The sequence below is a fragment of the Bos indicus x Bos taurus genome, chromosome 19 (genome assembly GCF_003369695.1).
Source record: "Bos indicus x Bos taurus breed Angus x Brahman F1 hybrid chromosome 19, Bos_hybrid_MaternalHap_v2.0, whole genome shotgun sequence".
Lineage (NCBI taxonomy): Eukaryota > Metazoa > Chordata > Mammalia > Artiodactyla > Bovidae > Bos > Bos indicus x Bos taurus.
In genome coordinates, this window is record NC_040094.1 from 12,659,526 (window position 1) to 12,680,738 (window position 21,213).

At 53.9% G+C, this 21,213-nt stretch overlaps 1 protein-coding gene across 2 annotated transcripts in view; it reads right to left on the reverse strand.

Moving 5' to 3' along the window:
• Positions 1-1,295: 1,295 nt before the first annotated feature.
• The window catches only part of TBX4 (T-box 4), a 31,709-nt gene continuing 11,791 nt past the window's right edge, over positions 1,296-21,213 (reverse strand). Inside the window, exons 3-8 of one of the 2 annotated variants that reach the window (XM_027518544.1) lie at positions 19,717-19,836; positions 18,019-18,166; positions 7,044-7,196; positions 6,009-6,097; positions 5,647-5,882; positions 1,296-3,478 (exon numbers count right to left, since the gene is read on the reverse strand). In XM_027518544.1, the coding sequence (XP_027374345.1) occupies positions 2,856-3,478; positions 5,647-5,882; positions 6,009-6,097; positions 7,044-7,196; positions 18,019-18,166; positions 19,717-19,836 (1,369 nt within the window). In that variant the 3' untranslated portion in view covers positions 1,296-2,855. The remainder of the gene's footprint in view (positions 3,479-5,646; positions 5,883-6,008; positions 6,098-7,043; positions 7,197-18,018; positions 18,167-19,716; positions 19,837-21,213) is intronic. The other variant, XM_027518545.1, reaches the window with a different exon arrangement.

A 21,213-nucleotide genomic window follows, 5' to 3' on the forward strand; every position in this document is an offset into this window, starting at 1 on the left:
AGAGCCTGGGAACACACATCAAGCTCCCAGCCCTCTAGAAGGTGTGGAGTATTCCAGAATGCCATCTGCACCCAGAAAGAAAAGAGCAGAGCAGGTGTGTGTTAGGAAGAGCCCCCACTTCCCTGTCCTCTGGGCCAAGTTCAGTGAAGTTTTTCTCTGTGACCAACAAGGTGGGTGTGTATGTGTGCATTCAGGTGTGTCCAACTCTTTGCGACCCTATGGACTGTAGCCCGCCAGGCTCCTCTGTCCATGGGATTCTTTAGGCAAGAATACTGGAGTGGTTTGCCATTTCCTCCTCCAGGGAACCTTCCCAATCCAGGCAATGAACCTGTATCTCCTACATTAACCAGTGGATCCTTTACCACTGAGCCACCTGGGAAGACAGCAGCAAAATGAAGAAGGAGCCTGGCTTCCTTCTGCAGGGAGAAGTCCTGCCAGAGAACAATCCCAAGGCCACAGGGGAGGACCCTGGGGAAATAGGAGACAAGGTTGATGTCTACCCAGCAGGAAATTTCATCTTAATCCTGCTGAGGACAAGGATTTACAGGGTACCCCTTACCCTTGTCTTCTCTTCCCTGACTCCCTCCTGGAGATGGTGGGTGACAGTGAGCAGTTTTGGAAAAGGAGCCAGGAAGGGTAGGGAGCCAAAGAGGTGAGGAGTTGTTAGGAGGGAGACCCAATACACCTTCGGACATCAGTTTCTCTTCTCATTTAGGACTGTGAACCTGGACTGGATTTTGTCTCCTTTTTTTTACTCCATCTTAAGACCAAACTTCAAGGATTTGGCAGAGGACTGGACAAACAACGGTCTCTGCCAAGCCTCAATTCCTCCTCTAGGGGGTGAGGTGCAGGGGGTTGATGGGCGCACACATTGACTGTTGTTCCAGGAAGCTGCAGGCTCTGACTCCAACCAGCTCTTCAGTTCCTTGTCTGAAGTAGCCATACAGATGCCACCAAGAACTCCCCACCTGTGAGCATACTTCGCCCACATTGCAAGGTTGTGGGTCCACTACTCAAAGGTGACAGATTCTTGTATACTGTCTCCCTGCCCTTCTGGGGTTTTCATGGGCTCTGGAATCCTGACCCACCATCTGGGGAGTAGCGTGAGATCAAAGGTACGATTGCTCCCTTGGCCCTAAATTACTTCCCTCTAAGCTCAGAGGCTCCAGGTTACAAATGCACAGAGGCACTAAGGGCTCCCCCTGGCCCTTGAGAAACTCAATGAGGAAGAGGGGAAGCAGAGACTGTGGCAGAGCCAAGAAATGACAAGTCAGGAGTAAAGAGCATCCACACACTTCACAGTTGTAAAATGGCTTTATGTTCCAATATGTAAAATAAAATGTCCATGCTATATAACAAAACACTTGACGTTTCATATCCCGTTCGCTAATGTGTCTTCTAATAAAGTGTAATCTGTACTGTGTGTGTGTTTATATATATATATTTATTTATACGTTTTATCTAAGTCATTCTGTTTTTAACATCAAATGTGTAATAAAAATTTAAATAGACGTCTTTCCAAATACCCTCTCCAACGTTCATTTTATTAAGTTTATTCGTTTGTTTAAAAAAAAAAAAAGCAAAGCTGGATTTGACATGTGGCCTGCATTTGTGAGATATATATATTTATATATTTTATTTATTTATTTATTTATTTTATATAATATATAAATAGCTATTCAGCATGCAAAGAGTTTAGTGATTTCCCAAATTTTGATTACAGAGTTCCCACCAGCCCCACGGATGGGCTGGTGACATTCAATGCTGAAGAGCTGGGCTCGGGACCATGGGATCCACCTTCCTGGAAAAGCGTTATCCTTGCTCTGAGCTCACTGGCTGAATTTACTGGAAGAAAGGAATGGTTTCTCAATTCTCGTTTTTATTTCTGTTGGGCTCCAGGCGCCAGAGGCGAGGGTTTTCTAGGAGCAGAACAGGCTCTGGAGGTGCTGAGTAGCACGGTCTCCTGGGGACACCACCAGGTCAAGTGCATTTCCTAACAGCCGATTGAAGGACGCAGACGGAGCCTGAGAAGAGAGTCTGGCGCATCAGAGTGAGGGCTGTATGCTGGGGACCAAGGCAGAAGGGCTCTGTCCTTTATAAGAAAACCTGAATGATGCCAGAGATGTTATTGGTTGCATTTTCACAATTTTCAGAAAAAAAACAGGGTTTTAATATCTGTCAACTGGTGCTTAGCCCATGATTCTCTCTCTAAAAGTGGTCCCTCAGACCTCAGAGCTCCAGGGATCAATTTCCAGGCCACTAACCGAGCAGTCAGCCCTCCTCTCCGAGCGGGCTTGGAGGTTTAGCTGAGCCCACCTCTCAGGTAGTCTCGCAGACTCTCCGGAAGCCGAAGAAGTGGGCCTCCTCCTCCCTGAACAAGATGCTCAGCACCTTTCTCAAGAGCCAGGACTCTGCAAGATGGGCAGAGAGCCCCACCTCCCCAGTCAGGAGAATCCTCCTCCCCCAACCCCCCTACTCCCGACTTGCCCTGCCAGAGAGACTTCACCACCTGGCCCCTGAGTTAATCGAAAATTATAAAAACCTCTAAGTGACTCACATGAACACTCCACTCCCATCCCACCCAAGGGCATGTCAAGAGATGTCAGAAAAGACTGGATCCAAATCCTGCAGCCAAAAATCTCTTCTTAGATAAGTGTGTGTTTTTTCTTTTTGCTTTGTCGGGGCCTCAGTTGTATGTCAGAAGATAGGTGCTCTCCAAATACAGGCGCGCCGGGGGCACACTGCACCCCACCCTTTGAAATACCTTGCTGGGTTTCTTGGTTAGGGAGCAGGCCAACCCTCAGAGGTTAAGACTGGGTTAACACGGTCCAGGGGCTGCGGAGGGGACCTGGGAGTCATCCGTCAGTCCAGTTCTCCACGGTCCCCATGCCTGAATGGTATTGTAAGGAGGCTTCCCGGGACAAGGAGAAGCTCTGCGAGTAGAGGAACTCGTTGGCCGCGTTCAGGTGCGGCGAGGGCGGCTTCCGCTCGCACACGGCGCCCGGGAGGGCGCGATCTCTGGGGAAGGAGGCGCTGGGGCCCCGCTCTCGGACCTGAGACTGGGAGAGTTGATTGTAGACACTGAAGTGGGCGTTGCCCGGCGGCTGGGAGCCCTGGGCGGAGATGGTGGGCAGCCGGGGCATCATCGTGGTGGCGGTGAAGTGCGTGGGGAAGGACTGGTAAGGCACAGTCTCCATGGTCTGAACGCTGTAGCTCGTGTAAGGGGACACGGACGTCCACATGTTACAGCTCAGCGGGGGCGGGGGCAAATCGTCCACCCCGGACACCCCCGCGATCTCGGGCCCCGACCCTGAGTACATGCAGGCCTCTCGTGGGGTCACCTCGCTGCAGTAGGAGGGGCTCAGCATCTGCTGGTCGTAGGGCGGGGGAGAACGGAAATAATGGTCCTCCCCCACCGCCGAGGGTGCTTCCAGATAAGATCGCTTGCAGGGTAAGTCCAGGTGGCGGGCACTGTCTGCTGGAAGACAAAGAAACCTCAGGAAGAGCCAGGTCCACCAGCCCAGGGCCCAGAACACCCCCTCCCCGACCCCCAGCTGGATGCCAGGACAGCCTATCCTTGTCATTGGTGGGAGGGGGGTGCCCCACGCTGCAATGGCACTCCCAGACCATTTTAATCAGTGACAGCTTTTATAAGGTGGCAGTAGCCCAGAAGTGGTCAGATCATGGACTGCGCTCAAAGGCCACCGGGGGACACCGCATCACTGGACACTGAGTGATGTGTTTAGCCAGGCAGCGTATGCCTTTGATCCCTTGCCGCCCTAACTCTTGGGGACGGTAAGAGGCTTTAATGTGCACTGGCATTCTTAGGCCAGGCCCACCCTGGCCAAGGAAAGTGCAAGCGACTGCCAGGCCACACCAGGCCCAGAGGCTACAAGCTGTCTGAATTAGCCAGAAAATTAAAGCCACAGTGCTTCTGCCTCCATCCTCCGCTCCCAGGAAGGCCTCAGCAAGCCAAAGCTACTCACAGGCACGTTCCTGTTGCTTTCAGAAGAGGAAGTAAACCCTATGTATGTTCAAAGAAGTCCCATCAGATTGTCATTACGCAGATTCCAACATAACAGGGTTTACACAATTAAGAAATAGAGCTGTTAATAAGTAAAAGGTGACTTGCACTTCTAAGGCGAAGCTAATATACGCTGTTGGGGGGAAAGATGACATTAAGTGCTCCAGGCCATGGATGTGTATCTTTCAACATCCTCAAGCAAGAAGGCTTGATTCTGGACGAGCTCATCCACCCCTGGGACCCAGGGATAACCCAGGCCTGAGCACTTGGGCAGCAGCCCACTCTACAAATTTAAGAACACTTGTCCAGTTACTTGTCTTGGCCTCCGTCCTTCTATCTTCCCTAGGGATTCTCAACAGGAAATCGGCCATAGACAATAGGTAAATAAATGTGTATGGCTGTGTTCCAACAAGACTGTATTTATAGATACCAAAATTTGAATTTCATAGAATGTTCATATATCACGAAAGAGTCTTCTTTTGATTTTTTTTTTCAACTACTTAGAAATATAAAAACCATTTCGTATGACTCACAGATAGAACAAAAATGGACTGCAGGCCAGATTTGGTCCAAAGGCCACAGTTTGCCAGCCCTTGTTTGAGGTCACTAGTTCTAATAGGACTGGTGCAGTGGCTACTCAGGAGTCTTCCAGGGTGGTCCCTAGGAGCTGGGCTGAAAGAACATTCTGCGCAGCAAGCAAAGTCCCTAAACCCATTCCCAAGAGAATTTCAGTGGTCCTGTGGGGACTTCTGACACAGTAATACTAATCATTGGTATTTTATAGAGGACAAACTTGAATCCTTGTACCAGGGCACAGATTTCTAGTTCTTGGCTCGAACTCCTCTCCCTCACAAAGAAGCCAGCACGGACAGGTCCGTGGCCTATTTTCCTGGCCCCCAGTCTACATCCCCCTACAGCCCCCATCCACTCTCAAGAAGCCTCTGGAGATCTGATGGGATGGGGTGGGGAAACTGAGCTTGGCCAGGACTCCAAGCTCGGCCAGGACTCCCAGGGTCAGGGTGGAGGTCGCGTCTACAAATGACAAATTCTGGACTGGGATGCTTCCGCCTCCCCCATGCCCAGAGGCAGTGCCTGGCTCACTCTGTCCTCTGCCCACCCCAAGGAGGTGCCCAAAGCAGCGGCTGCCAAGGGACAGCTGGGACTGGGGACTGCTTGTAGCAGACCCTCCGATCCTAGCTTCTGCTCCCCGCCCGCTGTGCGCTCAGTTCCGCCCTCATCGCTCTCTCCCCGACGCCTATAACAGCCTCTGTCCTCCTCACCCACTCCCCGTCACCCCATCCCACACGACTGTCGTGGCAGGTTCCACATGCCTGTCCTCAATGCCAATCTCTGTCCCTCTTCTGCCTAAAATCCTTGTCTAGGGGACACCCCGGCCACAAGCTCTCTGCATGCAAAGCAAGAAGCACTGAGCCTGACCATGGTCCCCAACGCTTTACGCTCGCTGTCCCAGGCCACAACAACCAGTGTGTGTGTGTGTGAGTGTGTACGCGCACCCACATCCATGCACGGCCGCATGCTCACATGTGCAGTGGGGAGTGTTTGTGGGGAGGGCGTCACCCCCATCCCGACCCTCCGGGGCATCCAGACCAGGAGTGAGCTACCTCGTCTTTTCAGGCAGTGGTAGAAGAGGCTGGAGTCCCTCTGGGCTGGGAAGGTGTTGAGGGGAAGGTCCTGGGGCTCGGCCGCAGCAAACTGCATGTGAGCCCCGTTCTCATACTGGTAGTGCTGGAGCGCCTGGTGAGCTCCGTGCAGGGGGCTGACGTCAGGCTTGGACGACAGCTGGGTGGAGACGAGCCTCTGCCTCACGATGCTTTTGGAGATCACGGGGTATTCTTTGCTGGAGGTGAGGGAAAGACAGTCAGCCGGAGACGGGAAGGGAGGGGAGATACTCTGAGGGTCCCCGCATTCATGTGCCTGAACTCCATCCACCCGCCCCAGCCCCCCTGGGCGGGGCGGCCCCCACCTCTGCAGCCGGGCCACACGCAGGTCACTGTCGTCACTGCCCCGGAATCCCTTGGCGAAAGGGTTGTTCTCAATTTTCAGCTGTGTGATCTGTCAGGAGAGGAGGCACAGAGGAGTCATGGGAGAGAGGCCTGGGCCGGCCCTGCCCCGCACCCCAACCACAGGCACATTCAGAACCCCGGGCAGCATCTGGGGAAGTGGCATCTTGCAGAAGCCTCCCCGGCCTTGAAGTTCTCGCCGCACCTCTTACCCGTTCTCCTAGCGGCAGACCCCCATTCTATGTCCTGTGCTCCTGAATTCAGCCCCTCGTCACTCTCTCCTGGGGCCTGTAACAGCTTCCCACCCACATCTCCCCATCCTGCACAACTGCCACATCAGGTTCTGCCTGCCTGTCCTAAACGCCAGTCTGACACAATCTGACACAAGAGGGACAATCTTGTCCCTCTTCTGCCTAAAATCTTTCCCCCACACCCAACCAGTCCCAACACAGGTGTAGAAGCCTTCAGGGAAGGGCAGCTTGGGCACAGGCAAGGAGGAAATGGGATAGCCCATTCGGGGATCAGAAGACAGTCTGGGGTGGTCGGGCCGGGGCAGGAGGTGGGCCAGGATGTGCCAGGAGCGTGCCGGGGGGAAGGGCTTCTGAATGGCTCAATCACCTGCTCCCCCGCTGCTGGCAGTAACAAAGGGCTCCTCTCCCACCCTCCTTCCCTACTCTCTGCAGGCCCAGAATCCCACCAGGGAGAAGACTGCAGAACAAAAGGGCCCCACAGTGAAGCCACAAGGCAAGCTCCACGCTCCCGGTGTTCCCAGTTGCCATCTCTGTCTGTCCCCAGCATGGACCACAGACAGCTACCCTGTGCTGGGGATCAGGAGCCTCGTCTCCTTCCCCCGCACGTCTTTCATTTCTCATGGCTCTGCGGGAGACTGAGCGGGTTCCTGAAGCGACTGCCCTGCCCATCTTGCACCGGGGCTTCACTGCCTGCCTCCCTCGTGGCCCAGAAATGTGTCTGCGCTGGGGGCGGTTGTGGGACTGTACCTTGTGATTCTGGTAGGAGGTCACAGAGATGAAGGAAGTCTCTGGGAACACGTGGGTGCAGAAGGCTGTGTTTTTGGAGCCAAAAGCGTTGTTCTCGTCGGCCTTCACGATGTGCAGCCGCGGCTGGTACTTGTGCATGGAGTTGAGGATGATCTGGAAGAGAAGGGTATTTTGTCAGCGCCAGGTCCCCACCCTCTTGTCTTCAGCCTTGTCCAGCCGCCCGGGGCTGGATTTCCTTCTCCTGAACGCCCAAGGCTCCAGGGTTTGACCACAGGGGGTTGAGCCCAGAAGGGTCCAAATACCTCCCAGGGTGAAGAACCCGGCCCCTGGGCCCCAAACTAACCTCAGGGGCACCCATTGGCCTGTCTGCTTCAGCACTAATGCCTGGTCTCAGGGCCTCCCAGATGACAGCCCCTTTACTGTAGTAATGGGGGATGGAACCATTTAAAGGCCACCAGTGACTCGACACAGTGTTAGTAGGCAGAACTGAGATGCAGGCAAAAGTCCAGGTGCCACTGACTGTGTGACCCCAGGCAACACCTGGGCTTCTCTGAGCCCCAGCCTTCAGCCCTGCGGGCTGCCTCTTCCAGCTCACCCCTCCCCACGTATGTGGGACCTGCCCTATGGTGGGCGCTCAGCCCCTCCTCTCATGACTGTCAGCAGTGAAAGCCGCTTCTCAGCCCAGGGTCTGCAGGACGGGGGAGGGGGACGCCGAGGAAGATGAACTCTGATCTGTCTGGTCTGGGCGGGCGCCTGTCCCTTGAGGACTTGCAGAGCGGAGGCTGAGAACACCCTGATGCACCCGGCCTTCAGACCCACCCCAGGCAGCCCACAGCCTGGGCAGGGGAGCGCTGTCATGGGCTGAAGTTCACAGTACCAAGGCCGGAGGAAGACCGGAGGCCCCAGGCATCCCCCCAGCCCTTGTGGGTGCCTGGGGAGAGAGGCCAAGAGCCCGGGACACTCAGCCCGGAGCCCTGGGACCAGCACACGGTAGTTTTGGCCCCAAAGCCTCTTCCTTCGGCCGTGCCCCACGGTAGCGGCAGCATCATGTGCCATTAAAATGTATTTTTTATCGTTGACATTTGCCAGACACCCTCCCCACTGGAGGTAGGACAGGCATTTGGGGCATTTTATCAGCACAGCGCGGGTTTTTGTTAACCCTTCAGCTCCCCTCCTGGCTGGACGAGGCTGGTCCCTGGCGGAGCTCCTTTCTCTCCACCAGCAAGTGCCCCTCTCTTGGGCTGGCTCTCCCCACCCCCAGGTTCCCAGGGACCGGCCTGCGGCTGAAGCTTAGTGGGAGATTTAACCCCCGAGTGACTGAGTTGCCAAGCGAGGGTTCAGAGCCTGGCTTCCTCTGGCGGGGCTTGGCCTCCTCACCCCCTGGGAAGGAAGGCGGCCCAGGGAGAAGCTCAGCTGAGGGAGTGGGTGGTCCGGCACCCAGGCTGCGGGCTCTGCCCTGCCCTGGCCTCTGGGTCTGGCTGGGCAGCTCCAGCAAGAACTCTTCCACCTTCTGCACTGGCCCCTCCCCTGATCGACTCTCAGGGACAAACCTCCAGAGCCTCCTGGGACAAACACAGAGCCCCCCGAGCCCAGATCCCATCTGCAGCTGGGGAATCCACTGCCCAACGCGGGGCCTGCCAGGCGAAACACTCAGAATGAGGCTGAAGCCGGGAGGCCTCCCTGGACTGTCCATTCCGGGAGCCCAGGGAGGGGCTCTGGGGAGAGCGGCTGGGGCTGGGGACACACCGCCCAGTCCCCAGAGGTTCCTCTGTCACCCTGCGTGGTGCCAAGGTCTCAGAAGACCCAGCAGCTGAGTGCCTGGGAGGTGACCTAGAGGCCGGATTCCTGCCTCTGCACCTCCGCACCTGTAGTTCTCTCTGCTGTCTTGATCTTTTTGCCCCCATTCTCCCTCACCTTCTAGGCCCAACTCTTCCAGGAAGTCGTCCCAGATTACCTGAGGCCTGCTCTAAACTCCCAGTTCTGAAGCTTCCTTTCCACAGTATGGTCTACTGAGCTATGGTGCTGCTTCCAGCGGCTTCCTGTTCCATCTTGTCTCTTCAGTTAAATTATAACTCCTCAAGAGAAAGGGCCATATCTTTTATTCCTTTTGTACCTCCAGGCTCCTCCTTTACTCCAAAGCAGGAACAAGTGAGTGCAAGACCAGGTTATGGGAAGAGGAAGTCCTGGGCCATAACCACAAACTCCCTGTCCCCTCCTCCCTCATCTTTCTTTGCCCATAGGATAAACTCTAAGGCATGGTTCAGGCAAAAGTAGTGATTGAACATGTGCACAGATAGTCCTTCTGTGATCACTTACACGCTCCAGCCCCTGGCATGCAGGGCTAGCCTCAGTCACTCCAACCCCCGTGGGTGGGGGGTGGGGGTGATGGGGGGCCCAAGGTGAGAACACACAGGAGGCAGACAGAACCCAGAGCAGGCGCTGCAGTCCCCAAGCAGTGAGGCTGTGCCATCCCTAAGGACCACTTGGGACGGACCACAGCCACCCTGCACCTCTGCCACCTAAGCAGTCAGAGCCCTGGGCATCGTCAGGCCCCCGGGCCCCTCACTGTCCCCCGCCTCCGGGTCTGGTCAGTGACCACGCCCTGTGACTCCACCTGTAAAACAAAGATCAGTTCATTCCCTTGCTCAGAACCTTCTGGTTCATCCAGGAAGACTGCCCTTGGTTGAAGGCAAGGCCCTTTGTACTTCTCCATCTTCCTCCCATTTTCCCACCACCACCACCAACCACCATTCCTGCCATATTTAAGGCTCAATACTTGGCCTCTGGGATTCCCTGATGGTTCAGACAATAAAGAATCTGCCGGCAATGCAGGAGACCTGGATTCGATCCCTGGGTTGGGAAGATCCCCTGGAGAAGGGAATGGCCACCCACTCCAGTATTCTTGCCTGGAGAATCCCATGACAGAGGAGCATGGGGTTGCAAAGAGTTGGACACGCCTGAGAGACTAACCCCTCACTTCACTTCACATGCCACTTCCCTTCTATTCCTATTGCCACCTTTGATGGTTCCCTCTTGCCCTTGAGATAAAGGTCAAACTCCTTAGCCCATCCATCAGACATGGTCCTTAATGACAAGGGTGGAGACACTGCCAAACACACCTTCTAGGAGAGTGAACCAGACAGGTGGGCAGAGAAATCTGGGGGAGAGAGCCACTGCCAGACTCGCAAAGGAAGGTGGGGCTCCTAGGGGAGCCCAACCCCAGCCACAGGGAAGCCAAGAGGGGCCCAGAAGTGTCTGCGGGTCTCTGCCCATCAGCTGCCAGTCCTGAGCAAGCGCTCGCCCTCCAGTCATCGCAGTCCCCATCTGTACAGTGAGGCCTTCGACTACGTGGTCCCAAACACCCTTCCTGATTCTGCCAGTCTGGAACCTGGGCAGGTATGTGGAAGAAAGTTCCAGCCACTGAACTAATGCAGACTCAAGCTGGAGCATCGGCCCTGACTGCCTGGGAGAACGGGAAACCAGCTCGGTGACTCACACCTGGCTTTCCTCGGAAGTTCCTCGGGCGCCACACTAAACTATTTTGCCAGAGTCTCACATTTATATTTCTTGCAGAGGACATGGGGCCAAATGGGCCAGCCACGTCAACAAACCCCACTACACGGCTGGTCCCGTCATCATCACTGCTCTACAGCGATGGGGTTCATTATATTCTGGCTACAATTCAGAAGCCTGTTCTATTTTAACAATTGTGATAGCGCCAAACAGCCATCTCCTTGAGAGATCAGCATGGCGTGCTTAGCTTAACGAGGCCCAGATTCATTTGCGCTGGAATCACAGAACATTAGGGCATGGAAGGGCAGGCCACAGCGATCACTCTAGTGCCACCTCCTCATCTGTATGATGAGGAACAGGAGGTGAGTAGTGGGAACGTGACGTGCCCAAGGACACACAGCTGGTGGGAGACTGGATCCCGAGAAGACTCCAGACGGCCCTGGAGAGAGCATGAACTGCTCTCAACCACAAGCTCGGTCATTAATGATAAGTTTCAACTAATCATGGTGGGAGACGAGGATCTACCAGACCCTGTCGCACCTCGAATGCGCAGGGTATCTGGATGCTGGCCACACAACAAGTGGGGCTAACGTCTGCCCGTCAAATATTAAAACCAGATTGTTTCCTGCCTCACATTTGTACTTTCTGAGATGACCTTCTCCATCATCCTTCTTACCCTGTCCTGCCCCACAAAGAGGTTTGGGACAGAGACAGGATCTGCAGCTCAGAAAAGTTTTAAAAAGAAGAAAACCAAACTGAGACCAGAGAGGCCCAGAGATTGGCTCAAAGAAGACCCAACCCAGGACTGAGTTGGACGGCCCGTCAGCTGACTCAAGAGGCCTGGACTGGGCAGGCCCGAGTCCTCACGCCCAGGGCAGCAGGCGGGGCGCCTTCTCTGCCAGCCAGTGTGGACAGAGCACAGCCTCTGTGCCAGGCCCTGTGCTGAGGACTGTCCACACAGCACACAGTTAAGCTTTACAACATCCCTGTAAAGTATTAATTGTTGTTGCTGTTGTTCATTTGTTAAGTCATGTCCGACTCTTTGCAACCCCGTGGACTGAGGCCCACCAACTGGAGCGGGTTGCCATTTACTTCTCCAGGGGATCTTCCCGACCCAGGGATCAAACTTGCACCTCCCAAATTAACAGGCGGATTCTTTGCCACTGAGCCACCAGGGAAGCCCCAAAGTATTAACAGGTGTTAGTATTCCGGCCCACTGTAACAGACAGGGAGCTGAGGCTCAAGAGGGTGCAGGTGTCTGCTCAGCCTTAGACAGTGATGGGAGCAGAGCCAGCATCAGCATTGATCTCCCAGCCTCAGCTCATACCTGCACCTGTTCCTGGCCAGGGAGGGTGGGCAGAGCTGGGTGGGGAGTCTGTGTCCCAAAGCACCCAGCAAGGCTTGGCACATCGTCAGGGCTCAGCAAATGTGGGAGGAAAAGAAAGAGATCAGTAGTTCTGGGTCCCCCCTGGCATATGCTTTGTGGGGACATCAGCTCCCAGCAGAGGAAGTGCCTTCTCTAAGTAAACCCCGCTTCGGCAGGTTACTGAGTTACTGAGAGAAGTAACACTCGCTCCTGCTCACTGCCACTCACACTGCCTGGCAGCAGGAAAAAAAAAAAAAACTCCTGGTTTACCGTCTAGTGGGAAACTGACACGGTAATCCAAAATCCAAAATCCAAAATCCAGTGGTGAGAAAAAGTGGCAGATGAAAGACTGCATTGATGATAGTAACAAACACGATGACAGGAAATGGGAAGGGCCTCTCGAAGAAAACACTTGAATACACTTTTGAAAGACAAAAGGCAGGCTTCAATGAAGAGAAAGGCATCATGATCAGTGCCCCCCCACCCCAGGAAATTTATAATTTAAAGTGATTCTAACAAAAACACCAGTAAGTTTTTTTCTCAACACTGCAAGCTTATTCTAAAGCTCATTAAAAAAAAAAAAAAAGACAAGACCAGCCAAGAAAACTTTGAAATAGAAGAGCAATGGGGAAGGACCGAGTCTGCCAGACACTAAAACCTATTATGATGTCTCAATGGTAAAAGCACTGGCGTAGGAACAGACACAGATTCAGGAGGGGATTTACTGTACAGAACCAGAGAGTGTCCTAAACCAGAGAGGGGAGAGGGCCAGTCAGTTATTGGTGTTGGGACCACTGGATAGCTCTCTAGAAAAAAAAATAAAGTTGGATTCACACTTGGTATCGAATGCCAGAATAAATTGAAAAGGGGCCAATGGTTTAAATGTAATAATAAATCCATAAAATACTATAAGAAAACACAAGAAAAATCCCTTATAAGTAAGGAATGGATTGGGGCTTTTCAATTACTCAAAATCCAGAACCCATAGAGAAAAGACTGACACAGTCGATCAAAAACGTCTGTGTAGGATTACCACCCCAGGCAGGACCAAAAGGCAAGTGACAAACTCGGAAAACATATAAGCAACTCGACATCACAGATGGGAGCTAAATCTTTCTAGCTTATAAAAGCTTCTAGAATGGATAGGTGATTTTTTAAAAAGTAACCTAAGAATGAGAAAGGATAAAGACAGACATTCACAGAAGAGGAGAGATATATATATATATACACATATATATATATATATAAAGATGCTTATGCTTACTCATAATAAAGGAAATAGAAACTGAAGCTAAAACTGATATCTGTATTTCAGCCACGAGACTGGAAAAGATCCAAAACTTTTCTCTCCCACCATGTTCGTGAGGCCACAGCGACGGTGGGAAGACACATCGCTGCGACGCCAATGCAGGACAGGGTGACAAATTGCAAATCCATATATCCCTCAAACAGGTACTTTATCACAAAGAATACTTGGCAGAGGTATAAAGTGACATATGTACAAGCGTAATCGAAAGAGCAAAGACAGGGAAACATCGAATTCCTTCAATAAGGACTGGCTACATGATTAACGGAACAATCGTTGGATGAAATTCTACGCAGCTATGTGAAAGGAATGACGCATGAATGAATGATGAAATGATCTACATGAACGAAATGATCTCTGAGACACTGGGTTTACAAAGCAAGGTGCAAAGTGTTTACAACATGGTACCTTCTGTGTCAGAAAGAAGGGATCTGAGACGCTGTATTCTGACTGCATGTGCAAAAAGAAACACAGAAAAGAAATTAGTAACACTGGTTCCTTGTGGCCAGAGCTGGAAGAAACTAGGTGGATGGGGAACCAGTGGAGGGAGATGGCTCACTGCAGACCTTTTTCATTTGTTCACTGATTGATTTTTCAATCATATGAATGTATTTCCTATTTAAAAACAGAGTTGACAAACAAGTATAAAATCATAACTGTGGCAAGTACTCGAATGGAAAAGTGTGTGGTGCGCTGAGAGCATATAATGGGGGCCCCAAACTGTCTCCCTGAAGCCGTGGCATTTGAGCTTGGATCCCAAGGCTCAGGAGTAACTGACTAGGCTAAGAGGCCCGCGGCTGGCAGAGGAAGCAGACTGAGGGGACGGTGCTTGTGCCATTCTGTGGCCCGGGGAGCCCACGTCCGCAGTCTGGGGCTAACTCAGCCTCTGCAAGGCTCAGACTGACTATGTGAGCAATCACAAGCTAACCTTTCTCCTCGGCAACGTGGGAGTCCAGAGACACAGGAAGTGGAGAAGATGGCCGTCTCCCTGTACACACACACACACACACACCCACAAACATCCACACAAACCCACCACGCAGCCATCCCCTCCCTGCCTCCAAATTAGGAGAAAAGCAAGACACAGGAGGTAGTGAAGATGGCCATCTCCCTACACACACCCACACACACACACACACACCCACACACACCCACGCAGCCATCCCCTCCCTGCCTCCAGATTAGGAGAAAAGCAAGACACAGAGGTGGTGAAGATGGCCATCTCCCTAAACACACACACACACACACACACACACACACACACACACCATGCAGCCATCCCCTCCCTGCCTCCAGATTAGGAGAAAAGCAAGATCCAGGTATCAGCCATCTCCACCTCCTGCTGCAGGATGCAAGCCCCAGCCTAGCAAGGCTCTCCTCAAGTGCTCGGAGCAACTTCTCTTCCCATCCCGTGGTCACCTGGCACAGGACCCTGCTGGGGACAGGGGGCAGTGAGCAGGAGGGGAGGTAGGCAGGTGTCTTCTTAGCCAGCAGAGCCACAGCTGCGAAGCTGACCTGGAGCAGCCTGGTCCCAGGCCACCAACCCTTTCCACCCCTGCTGCTGGCTTATGCCCAGAACCTAAAGGTCACACCCTGACTCTACCCCTCAAGAACAGAGGGCTTTCCTGGACTCACAGCAAAAACCCACAGGAGTTTTCTAATCAGAAGCCAATCCTATCTTTTCTGAACACATGTCCTGAGGGGCTCCTGACCCTGGACCCTTCTCCTGGGTGGCTGGGTGGCACGTGGGAGACAGCTGCCGATGTCTCTGAGATCCTGAGTGGGGAGTCCACTGTCCACCTGGCTGGAGAAAGTTCCTTAAGGTTTGGAAGCTTTTAGGAAAAATGGCAAAGCGTGGAGGTGAGCTGTGTGGGAGGACTTGTCAGGGGCAGGTTCACAGTACAAGATGGCTTTTTCCCAGGTTCCTGCACCGAGAAGCCAAGAAGGGCGACTTGGAGAGCTCACTGCTCCAGTTGGCACAGACCAAGGGGCAGAAAGCCAAGGCTCAAATGGGCCACTTTGCCTTGATATGTCTAGGAAGTTAGCTCATCCTCCACAGCCCTTCCCTGCAGGGCCAGAGGCTGTGACCTCTCCAGTGATGCTCTAGATTGCTGAAGATCTGACAGCTGGAGCCCTGGGTACTGAAAGATGGGGGGAGAAGCCAAAGGAGCACAGGCCTAGGCATCAGAAGGCAGGGGTCCATCTGTGCTTTGTTACTCCCGGCTCCTGAGACAAGCACCTTGTCTCCATGAGCCCCTCCAGCCTCACAGAGGGTGCAGTAACCAACAGACTGCACGTGTTGGGAAAACGTGGGGGTGGGGAGAAGGAAGATACTCTAACACCCCAACCCTCCGGGGAGGAAGCTGAGTTAGTACAGGGAATAGCCCCCCCGCCAAGGAGAGGAGGGCCCCAGGCTGGTGTGGCGAGTATAGCCACCCCCAATATCACAAGCCCAGCAAGCCAGCCCCACTGGCTGCTCAAGACCACTGCAAACCCTTTCAGGACCCCAGAGGAGCCACTGAAGCAGCAAGCCAGGGTGAGAAACCTACTGCTGGGCAACGAAAGCCGGCTCACACCCTCCTGCTTCCAAAAAAGCCCCACTTTTTAACCACCTGACTCCCTCCCCTGGCCCTCTCTGCAGGGGTCCAGGGAGGTGGAAGGGTCCTCAGAGACATTCCTGCAGCTGGGAACCATGAGAGCGATCTGTGTGTCTAAAACTCTCGCCAGAGCTTTGATCCCTGGGTATTTCTGGTCACTCACCCAAGGATCCACCTCCCGCCCAGCTCTGTCCACCCCAGTGGGCGGTCCCTGGGTTGTGTGTGTGAGTGTGTGAGTGCGTGCAGTTGTGGGCAGAGATGTGGCTCCCCACCTCCCACCGTGGAGGCCCTCGCTAATCTTTCGAGGTTGATCCCAGAGCCTGGCCAAGCAGAGGAGGCCAGAGAGGAGCTGATCATGAGCAGAGTCTTGGCCAGAACAGCAGTCTCTCTGGCCCTTGGTCATAAAAGACCCTGTGATCTGAGAGGTGGGGGCTTGGCTGACCCTTCCCCTTGGAGGGCGGCCTGTTGACACCCCTGTGGAAGGCTGCAGGGGCGCATGTCCTCGGGGCCCACACATCCAACAGCATCTGCCTGCCCTGTGTGGGAAAACCCCATGCTGCTTGCAAAACAGACAAGTTATGAGTTGATCATATTAACTAAGCATTCTCCTAATTGTTGGTTTATCGATTGCTGATGACTCAGAAGAGAACTGAACAGACTCTGAGAAAATTAGAACCAAGAGCTGCTTGCCATGGAGAAGGCAATGGCACCCCACTCCAGTACTCTTGCCTGGAAAACCCCATGGATGGAGGAGCCTGGTGGGCTGCAGTCCATGGGGTCGTGAAGAGTCGGGCACGACTGAGAGACTTCACTTTCACTTTTCACTTTCATGCATTGGAGAAGGAAATGGCAACCCACTCCAGTGTTCTTGCCTGGAGAACCCCAGGGACGGGGGAGCCTGGTGGGCTGCCATCTATAGGGTCGCACAGAGTAGGACACGACTGAAGCGACTTAGCAGCAGCAGCAGCTGCTGCTTGCCAATTACACACCCATCAACCAGAAAGGACGCATCGCTGGCATTCTCCATAAGGAGCTATGATTCACAGAGTGCTGATTTGCATACAGCTCCCCAGAAACAGAACTGAGGCGTAAAAGAGGCACGTGCCTGCATGCCCCCCACCCCTGCTTCCCCCACCATGCCCCGCACAGATGTTATGAGTGTGCAGCCGGGGCAACCGCATCCAGGAGCCGATGGCACCCACTCCATCAACACCCCACCCTGTGTCTCCAGGGTAACCATGCGTAACCTAGAGGGGCGAGGCTTGCTCCCTGGCAGATGATACTGGGTCCCCAGGCTTCTGTTTGCCACACGTATGAGCTAAACATTTCCACATAAAGAGCTTTTTGTGGGCCTGCCAGGGCCAGACTGGGGAAAGAATGAGCTTCAGCAGCCTGGACGGGGCGTCAGCAGCAGCATCCCTGGGGTTTCAGAGTTGCTCTTGTGAGAGCCAGGCCCTGGGCAAGGCCAGGAAGGGGCTGACACAGGAGCCAGTGCGAGGCCTGCCTTTCCAGGGCAGGCGGCTGCGGGGCCAGGCAGACGCCAGGGATGAAGCTTCTGAACTCATCCATGACTCTTTCTCAAGACAATCTCCTGGTCTTAGGCCCCAGCAAGGCCAGATTTGGGGAAACTGAAGCTGAGATTTGTGAGATGTGGGTCCATCCATGTCGTCATTGTCATCAAGTGTTACTCAGTCATGTGTTCGACTCTTTGCGACCCCATGGGCTATAGCCCACCAGGCTCCTCTGTCTGTGAGATTCTCCAGGCAAGAATACTGGAGTGGGTGGCCATCCCCTTCTCCAGGGGATCTTCCCGACCCAGGGATTGAACCCATGTCTCCCACATTGCAGGCAGATTCATTACAACGGTAAAGGGAAGCCATCATAGTTGACATTCATTTAGAGCCTCTTAGGCGCCACATGCCTTATGTATAATCTCATTTAATTTTCACCTGGTCATCCCCATGTTCTGGCTGAGGAAACTAAGGTGCAAAAAGGCTAAGAAACTTGCCCCAAGTTACCTAGCCAGTAAGTGCCAGGGGAAGGATGCTTACTGTGGAACTCAGACCCTGTGCTCTGGCCCATAAACCCGCCTGGGACTGGGTCCCGAGAATGGATTCTCCAGATGAGCACCTCTGAGCACCCCACCTCCCTGCCCTAGCACCCACACTTGAGGCCAGGCAGCCCCCTGCTTACATGCCCGAAGGGGTCCAGGTGGTTGTTTGTCAGCTTCAGCTTCTGGAAGGAGACCAGCTGCCGCATCCAGTGGGCCCCCGTGGCAGGAGAATCCGGGTGCACATACAGCCGTCCAGGCATGGCCGGCTCAGCCTTCCCTGCCACCATCCTGCCAACAGAGGGTGGAGAAGCCGCGGCTGGTGATTGTCCTGCGGTCTTGGAGGGCCCAGATTTCCTGTCTCCCACCCCACAAAAGCAAATCCCCAGAGGCCTGAACCTGTCTCCCACCCCACAAAAGCAAATCCCCAGAACCACATCACTGCTGGTGCCAACCGCACAGTCCATTTAGGGCTTTGGGGGTAAAAGGCGGGGAGGCAGAGGAGACAGTGCTGGGAGGGACAGCTGTCCTGAACCTCCCGTATCTCACTGCAGTAGAGAGAGAAAGGGAAATCGTAGAGAAATGTGATGGTTTATTTGAAGGGGCTAATCACAAGTGTGTCATGGGGAGATTTAGGCACTTCCGTGTCTGGGCTGTATTTACACTTCTTACATGTTAGAAATAACATTATTTGGAGGTAGCTTCTCAGACGACAGAGACGATTTTCAAACTGCTTGCCCCCAAAACAATGGTGAGAAGTTAGCTGGTAGCTGTCCGCTCAGGGAGAATCTGCCCTGAGTGCTAAACCAGCCCAGAGAAAGAACAGAACTGAGCTCTTGGCAGGACCCGGCCACCAAACCTGGCCTCCTGGGCTCGGGTTCTGCGACCTTCTTACCCCACACAGCCACACTCACATGCTGGGCTGCGGATTCATTCATCCCTCCCTCTTTCTCCTCGGGAGCTGTCCTAGGCTCCGGGGGCAGATGGGGAACATGAACAGGATGGCCCAGGAAAAACCGCCTTCATTTACTGGGTCCCAGCTTGGGTTCAGCCTTTAACCTGCCTGCTCTCCCTGGATGGTGGACATGCAGCTTAAGAGGGAGGGTCCTGGGGTGGGTGGGGGTGGGAGGAACTGGGAGATTGGGGGTGACACCTATACCCTACTGGTGCTATACGTAAAACTGATAATGAATGAGAACGTGCTGTGTGGCACCGGGAGCTCTACTGTACTCTGGCGACCTGAACGGGAAGGAAGTCCAAAGGGAGGGGATAGATGTGTATGTCTGGCTGGCTCAGTTTGCTCCGCAGTGGAAACTAACACAACATCGTAAAGCAGCTGCACTCCAATAAAGAGTACTTAAAAAAACACACAATACAAGAATTAAAAAAAAGCAGGAGCAAGGGGGTGGAGAGACAGGAGAGAGATTCACAGTCCAAGACCTAAGTATGGACTGTCAAGGCCCCCAAGGAAAATGGCTCTTACCTTCTGCTGTACCCCCACCTCCAGCACAGCCCTGTCAGAGCCTAAACCCGCCCTGCGCTGGGGCTCATGCATCACCCCACAGCCCAGTCACCCACCCTCGGGTGTCCACAGCCGTGGGGAGAGCGCAGACCCTTGAGATCCATCAGAGACCCAAACACTGTGGCTCGTTTTCACCCCAGCCCCCGCCCCATCTGCAGCAGGTGTGCAGACAACCCTGTGGCTTCGGCAAGCCCGGTGCCTGAGCCTGCGGATCTGGCCAGTCACTGGGACTAACTGGTGAGTCCCCAGACCACATGGCAGGCAGGGGACGAGTGTGCATGAGTGGGAAGGCAGGTGACGTAGGGTCCCAGGTTCTTACCATTTGTTGTCACAGAACTTGTAGCGGTGGTCATCCGCTGGGACGATGTCGATCAGCAGGATGTACTTGGTCTTGGGGTTCATGCCCGTGACTTTTACCTTGTAGCTGGGGAACATCCTCCTGGGGGAAGCCGAGGGGTGAGGCAGGGGCGGGGACAGAGCACTGGGAGGGAGGGACGGCACAGAGCAGGCAGGCGAGATCTTGGCCCGTCTGAGCTTCGTGACCTTGTGTAAATCGCTTCCCTCTCTGGCCAGCCCCTCCCACCTCCCCTACAAGGAAAGGGCTGCACAAGCCGCTCCTCTGAGCCCCTGCAGTTATCAGACTGTGGCTGTGAGCAGCTGAAGCACAGAGACCCTGCTCAGGACTTCAACACCAACCAGGCTGCCTTCATCTCCCTCCTGTCTGTCATCCATACACAACAGAAGTTCCAGGGGGTCATTCCAGGGGACCAGAGCAGAAGACCTGGGAATCCCTGGCAGCTTCCTTTATGGTCCATGAGATGCCACCTCTGGGTCATGTCTCTATGGAAACAAACCCCCAGCCTCAAACTAACTTGCAGGAGAGTGCTGTGGGGTCTCTGGATGCCTGCTGTGTGTGGAGAAGAGGTGTTTATCCCTGTGAATGCCTTGTCTGGGCCTGTGCACACTAATTGGGTCTCAGGGAAGGTCAGTCCAGGAACCTTGAGGAGAAGAGCATGGTTTTCTAGAACCACCCTGCCGCGGTCCACAGCCTGGCCCCACCACTGACAAACCACGATGCCTTGGGCAACTGGCTTGGATGTTTTACACCTTGGTTTCCCTATCTCTAAAGTGGTGAAAGAAAGTGAAAGCGTTCATTGCTCAGTCATGTCTGACTCTTTGTGACCCTATGGCTTATAGCCCACCAGGCTCCTTCATCCATGGAGTTCTCCAGACAAGAATACTGGAGTGGGTTGACATTTCCTTCTCCACTCCAAAGTGGGGACGTTGTCAATACACCCATCTCATAGGTTGCTGGGTGGACTGAACGAGTCCACTTTTGGCTCTTACCACTGACCCTGACTGCTCTCCTTCCTCTGAAGACCGGTGGTATGACTGACCTCCATGAAAACAGACTCATCAAAAAGAAAGTCTTCCAGTTCCTGCAGCCCATGCTGAAACTGTCCAGGACCCTGAGGCTCAGGGGACGTTTTGGAGAGGGCCACTACGTCGGACCGCTCAGCGCACCCACACCTACAGCAACATGTACACATACCTGTGGGCTATCCCTCCCCCAGTCACCAGGTCCCTGACCCTGGACTTCCCCAGCGAGGAACTTCCTCACAGTCCTCATCAGAACCTCGCACGCTTCCTAGCTGACCTTTTACAAAGATGTCTCCAAGAGATGCAGGATTCAAATCCAGCAGGACAAACCAAGGCAACTGGGACCCAGATCCCCAGAGCCAGTAGAGTGCCCAGGCGGTCCACTCTGGAAAGCCAACAGGGGACCTCTGGCTTTCACGAAGCCAAGAGACAGCAC